Below are 6,499 nucleotides of genomic sequence, written 5' to 3'. Positions count from 1 at the left end.
CCCAGAGACGAAGCCCCAGCCCAGCAGGCGGCTTCGGGCGGCCGCTCCAGGGCCAGGCTCCGGGACGCAGGGCGTGCCCGGGTACAACGCGCACCATCCCGCCTCCTGCCCACGCCTCGGCCCCACGCCCGCCAGGCCTTGGGGGACCGGGCCCGGGCGGTTGAAGGGAGCCGCGCCCCGTCCCTGGCCCTGATTGGCCCGCTCTCGCCCCACGGGAGGCCCCGATTGGCTGACCCTCCGCCCACTCCTCCGCGGTTGGTCGCTCTGGCTGTTGCCCGGACGACGTGGGTGTGGCGAGTCTCTGGCAGAGTCGGCGTTTGCCTTCGAGCAGCCTCCTGGTGCCACTGCTCTGCTCGGTGCGCATTGCCCGGGACCCCTGGGCGGTGAGGCGGCTGGCAGAGGGGCGCGGGTCTGGGGGGCCAGGGCCTGGGTCTGGGGAGACCGGGGGTCGGATGGGTCTGGGGCAGCCTGGGGAGCGGATGGGTCTGGGAGGGCGGGTGGGTCTGGGGGGACCCTCGGCGGGTCTAGGGGTACCTGGGGGATGGGTAGGTCGGGGGGGCAGGACCCGGGGGAGGCGGGTGGGCCTGGGGGCACCGGGGACCTGGGCACAGACCGAGAATCTGTGGCCCCTGGCTGCGCGGAGCATCGGGCCCGAGCGTGCGGGTGGTGCGGTGTAGGGCGTGCCCGCTGTCCGCAGTCGGGACTGGGCCCGCCGCCCTGGGCGCGAAGGAACGCGCGCAGAGCCCGGGACTGACGAGTGGCCTCTGGCTGCCCAGGCCAGGCTTTGCCAGCTCTCCCGCGGCCCTCGGAAGCAGCGTGTCTGTCCGTCATGAGGAACACCAGCAAGGAGCTGCCGGGCTCGAACCGCTACGCTCCCTGCGGTGAGTGCCGGACCCTCCTCCCCCCGCGCCGGGAGGGAAACGCGGAGGTGGTGATGAGCCAGGGAGTGAGTGCTGTTTCAACTACAGCATCCCAGGGTACCCGTCCTGGTCTCAGTTGTTTGCTCGAGGATTACTCTGGAATTTTCTGTGTAATGAAAGCCCTGTGTAACTTATGGTTGTTTCCCGAACAGAACCGATGGGTTTGGATTTTAGCGCTCTCTCTCTCTCTCTCTCTCTCTCTCTCTCTCTCTCTCTCTCTCTCTCTCTCTCTCTCTCTCTCTCTCTCTCTCTCTCTCTCTCTCTCATGAGTGCACAGGCGTGAGTGGTGCATGTGTGTGTGTATGTGTATGAATGCGTTTCCTTGGTTGCCTATCTTGCTCCTGATGTAGACTCCAACCAAGTTAACCATATCACAGACTTTAAAGTGGATCCCAAGGATCGAGGTGGGGTTGGGGGGTGGGGGGAGGGAGGGAGGAGGTGCAGGTAAGAATAGGGATTCTCATTTACTAGAGTTTGAAACTGAGATAAGGGAATGAAAACTTGATTTGCCTTGAATTTTTATACTTCCCTCTCTTGTGAAGGTTGGGGGAAAATGGAGAGGTGATGCGAGGGTCCTCTGGGAGAGGCTGTCACAGCTGTCAGGTGCACTTTCTGCCTCAGGTCTACCTAGAAGTGGGCATTAGATGTAAATGTATTTCTAACCTATAATTTTGACTGTGATCATTATTAATGATACTGTGGAATAGCTGAAAACAGGGCACAAGGAGACAGGCGTCCTCTAGAATTTCTGTCTATGTATGGCTTCCCAGCTTTTCTGAGAGCTCTCTATGCCTTAGTGTGACCCCATCCTCTAAACAGTGTTTGGCTTTACTGCTCTCAGTCAGCACTTAGTCTCAAAACAACCTAAAGAAGTATGATTAATGTGCTTTGTCAATAAGGAAGCATATATATGTATATATATATATATATATATATAGAGAGAGAGAGAGAGAGAGAGAGAGAGAGTTTTAGGTAACATCTCCTTTACCCAGTTTTCAGCCCCAAAGGATCACCACCTCAACTAGACCCCGTGGCTTTTGTGCAAGTAATTTGAGCAAAGGTCCCCAGTCTGAGTCTTAGTCTTCCCAGACTGTATCTCCCAGACTGTCTTCTAATTGGCAGAATAGGGGCACTCATCTTGCCCAAGGGAATGTAAGGCTGTGTAAAGGCATCTACATGCAAAATCAGTGATCTCTGTATGTGTGTATGTATGTATGTGTGTGTGTGTGTATATATATATATATGACATTCCAATGATTTCAGGAGCTTACACTCTAGTTATTGTAAATTTACCTATAAAAAATTTCCCTTTAGTTATTATAAATTACCCCTGATTAGAGCTCAGTGCCTGCCTGGAGCTTTCAGTAATGAGAAGAGGGTAGAAGGTACACGGTCTCTGTTCTCTGTGGATTAATTAATAATCAAAACATAGAGGCAATAATAATGGGGAAAGTGGAAGCTTTCTCACTAAAAGAGAAAATACTTGAGCTCAATGTGATCTGAGTATGTGATCTTATTCTTAAATTCTCTGTGAGTTCTACACAGTTGTGTAAACTTTTCCCATTTTTTTCTCCTTTAAACTATTAAATCTTGGGCCAGAGATATAAATCAGGTAGAATGCTTGGCCTGCATTTTGAGGTCCTGGGTTTGGTCCTTGAGAAAGACAAAAATAAATATAAAATGTAATCCTGAAGCAGCTAGTTACAATCATTTTGATATTTAAAAGATTTGTCCTTCGGTAGAGGGCAGGTGACACTGGTGATGAGGTTGGTGTTAGAACATTTAGTGCTTTGAAACAAATGTATTCTGAACAGCTTAGTAACTCATAATGTTATGATGCATGTTTCAAAAAATAAAATATTTGTCTTGTTAAATACATTATTTTTGCACAAGTGATGTGGTTCAGTGGCAGAGCACTTGTCTTGCGTGTGGGGTCTGGGACCAGCACCGTGCAGTCCCCTGTGTACTACTGGGAGGAGGGCCTGGCACTGGGCCAGGAGCAGCTCATGCATGTTACTGTGGTGATCCAACATCCCTATATTCCCTGAATCATTAAACTTTATGTTTATTTTTGTTTATTTATTTATTTGTGGGAAGCCCTCATGACATATTTGACCAACTAGGGTAGACAATTCAATAGATATCATTGATTTTTTTATGCAATAAGTTCACTTTGGTTCTAAGTTGAATATTTTTTTTTGGTTCTAAGTAGAACTTTTCCATTTATTTCTTCTTGTTCATGGGACACTTCTGTCCATTATATAAATATCCACTGAATAAGTCTATTCAGCACCCTTTTCTGTGTTTCTGTTATAGCGGGGGAAAAAAGAAATTGGCTTATATATTTTTAAAGACTGTTAATTCAAAATATACAAGATAAATTGTGAGACTAGAGACTCCGAGAAGAGTTCATTGTCCAATTTTGAGTCCAAAGGCCACATGGAAATTAAATTCTTTCCTTCTCACAGGATCTCAATTTCCTTAAATGATTAAGTTCTACATATTATGACAAAACCATGGTATTTTCTGCACTTAAAAATCTCTTAATTTAAATGCCAATTACATTTTCAATACCATTATACCCACATGTTATATCATGTTCAAACAAATATCTGGTTACTGGGCCCAGCCTGGCTGATGCAAAATTTACCCATAACCTTTGCCATTAGTGAAGTTCTGTGTTAGACTCTGGATGGCATGAATTTGCAGCAGCTTGTTTTATGTTCTTGAGTCACTTAGTGACTCACTGAGGTCATATTGGTTATTTTACCTACTTCCTATGCTTTGTTTCCAAAATCAGCTGTGATTTTTCAAAAATATTTGGGCATGATCTTAATTAATTAATCATGCAGAGTCACCAGCAGTACCAGCGTCCCTAGGCCTCTCTGGGACCACAGATTGACACTGATAATTGTAGGTTCTTGGACTTCTGCCTCCTCCTTCCTTTCTGCGGCAACTCTCTCTCAATATCTCCTTCTTTGTCCTTCATATGTCCCTGTCCTATAGGTATTGCACACTATGCAAAAAACATAGTAGACATTTAACCAGTTAACTCAATATGTTGCAACTTCATGGAACCTGATTTAATGTTTTCAAGAAAGCACAATTCAGCCACTTTACTAGTGTGCCTGATTATACTGCCAGGTCATTTTAATAACTCTTTAGAGTTCTTGTCATCCCCTCAATTCTTACTTCTAGGACTGTCCAATGATGGCTTCAAACTCAGACGAAAAGAAAGGGTTGTGTGGAGAGGGCCCAGGTCTTAGAGGTGGGTCTCTCTGAATGTTGTTAAAAAAAAGAGTGGGCTTCGCTATATGCACCTAATTAAGTAGCTCCCTGCTCTTGCCAAACTGATAGATATTTTCATAGTTCTCTGATAATTTGTATTTCAGTTGTTATAATGCATTGAGTTGATCAACTCTTGCCTGGCATTGGGCCACATATTTAGTTCTTAATCAATCCTCGATCATCAAGTCCTTCTTGTAGATTTTTCAGGACATTGTGTTCTCCAATATGTTCAGAATGAAGTTTAGTTCCATTTTACTGAAGGATTGAGAGAAAAGAGAAATAACATGTGACACACACCTGAGGGAATTTGGGTAGCTAATTGATAAATTAAAAATTAAACAGATAAGGATCTGCTCCTACTATTTTAAAATAGGAAGGCAGGGGCTGGAGCAATAGAGCAATAGCACAGCAGGTAGGACGTTTGCCTTGCACGTGGCCAACCCGGGTTTGATTCCCAGTATCCCATATGGTCCCCCGAGCACCTCCAGGAGTAATTCTGGAGTGCAGAGCCAGGAATAACCCCTGTGCATCACCGGTGTGATCCAAAAAGCAATAAATAAATAAATAAAATAAGATAAAATAGGAAGACAGCCTTAGCAGAGAAATAAGTAGGCCCTGGTGCAATGTGCTCTTACTTTTGCCTGGATCAGCTGCTGTCATGCTGGGGGCTTTTATTCTAGATGTTTAATTCCAAGGCCAGTAGGGCTATTGTGTTAAAGAGGGCAGTTTCTTCCATGCCAATGTCCTGTAGTTTCTTCTCCCATGCTAAGATGCAATGGGGCCTGAGATTGGCATAGTTTTCTATTAGTGAACTAAACAAGTCTGAACACCTCATGTAACAACTTGCTTCTTGGCCTCATCTTTCCTAGACTGGTATTACCACCTTCCTGTGAAGCGATCTGAGAAAGCTGTGGAAGTTCCTCCAGCCTCCCAGATCCCAGGCCTGAGCCATCTGAGAGACACACCCAATGGGCACCCATTTGGGACTCGGAGGTATTGGGTCAAAGAAACAGACTCAGAATATGTGAAATTGGCAAAGCAAGGTGGTCGGCCTGGTAAGTCCACGTTACGGTCAGTATTTCTCCTTGTGGTGAGAAGTGCCAGGGACTTCCCAGTTGTCATTTCTTCCATATGAAAATAGTACTATAAAGATCCTTGAGGTTTTTTCTTCAAGACATTTGAAAACTTAGATAACTTGTATAATTAGGATATATTATCTTTAGGAATGTGCTACTTTTAATGAGAAGTTAGATGGAATAGTCTTTGAATTTATGATGATATCTAGGATATTTCTTCTAAATGACACCTTGTCCCCTTTGCATATCTAGATAGAGTCTCAGAAAAATTTCCACTTCCACAGAGAGGCTAATTTTGCCTTTTAATGGCAGTTACTGGGGCAACTCCTTTCTCATGAAATATTTTTATTTCCTTTTTTTTATTGTTTAGTCTCATGCCCTCTGTCCTCTATATGAATGTCTTAAGTAGAGTAAGACTATAGATGAGCCTCAGTGTGATGTTGTGGACATCCATTTTTAATTAATGGTTGAATCAAGAAAGTATTGTTTGTTTATGTCAAGAGAAATTTCTGACCGAAGGCTAAGGTATCATATTTAAATAACTGTTGACCTTGTTGTTCTTTTTTAAAATCTGCCTTCATTCCTAAAGAGATAGCCAGGGCAAATGGGACACAATAGGACAATATCTGGGCTTGATTGTTAAAATCCGAGTACCATGATGTGAGCACAAAGAAGGTATACAGATTGCCTAATATGTGCTCATTCTCAGCATCACTAATGTCATTCATTCCAATCTTCTGACCATGTATGGAATAGCTGGAAATATCTGAATCACATATGCAAATTAACTTTTCTCTCTTGTTCTAGTTTTGGGTTCACCTCTGGTTCCCAGGGATGTTTAAGGGATTAGGAATTGTTCAGGATCAAACCTTTAGCTCATGCATATAAAGCCTGTGTATACTAGTCCTTCATGCTCTATACCCACAGCCCTGATTTTTTATTTTAATCATTATGTTGAGACTATATCATAAATGACTCTTGGAAACTTCCACTGGAATAAATAGAGGTAAAGGGACTTCATGTCTGTATCATGTTTCCAACTGTCTCTCAAGAAAGAATGATAGTACTACTGATGGGAGGGGAAGGGGGGAGAGAGAGAGAGAGAGCAAGAGAGAGAGAGATGAAGAGAGAGAGAGAGGAGAGAGAGAGGTTATAGTAAACATAGGACAATATCTGGGCTTGAATGTTAAAATCTGAGTACGATGATGTGAGCAC

General features: G+C 44.6%; 1 protein-coding gene across 6 annotated transcripts in view; it reads left to right on the top strand.

Annotated features, from left to right (window-relative positions):
- The first annotated feature begins 299 nt into the window (after positions 1–299).
- Positions 300–6,499, top strand: part of C2H7orf57 (chromosome 2 C7orf57 homolog) — a 28,120-nt gene continuing 21,920 nt past the window's right edge. For 4 of the 6 annotated variants that reach the window (XR_008628669.1, XR_008628670.1, XM_055129196.1 and 1 more), the window contains exons 1-3: positions 300–356; positions 777–881; positions 5,078–5,263. Coding sequence is in view for 4 of the 6 variants with exons in the window: in XM_055129196.1 (XP_054985171.1) it covers positions 830–881; positions 5,078–5,263 (238 nt within the window). In the remaining 2 variants the exon portion in view is untranslated. Of the gene's footprint in view, positions 384–776; positions 882–5,077; positions 5,264–6,499 lie in introns of all 6 variants that reach the window. The other 2 variants (XM_055129194.1, XM_055129195.1) reach the window with 2 other exon arrangements.

This window comes from Sorex araneus, chromosome 2 (assembly GCF_027595985.1).
Source record: "Sorex araneus isolate mSorAra2 chromosome 2, mSorAra2.pri, whole genome shotgun sequence".
Classification (NCBI taxonomy): domain Eukaryota; kingdom Metazoa; phylum Chordata; class Mammalia; order Eulipotyphla; family Soricidae; genus Sorex; species Sorex araneus.
This window is presented reverse-complemented; position numbering and strand designations above follow the sequence as displayed.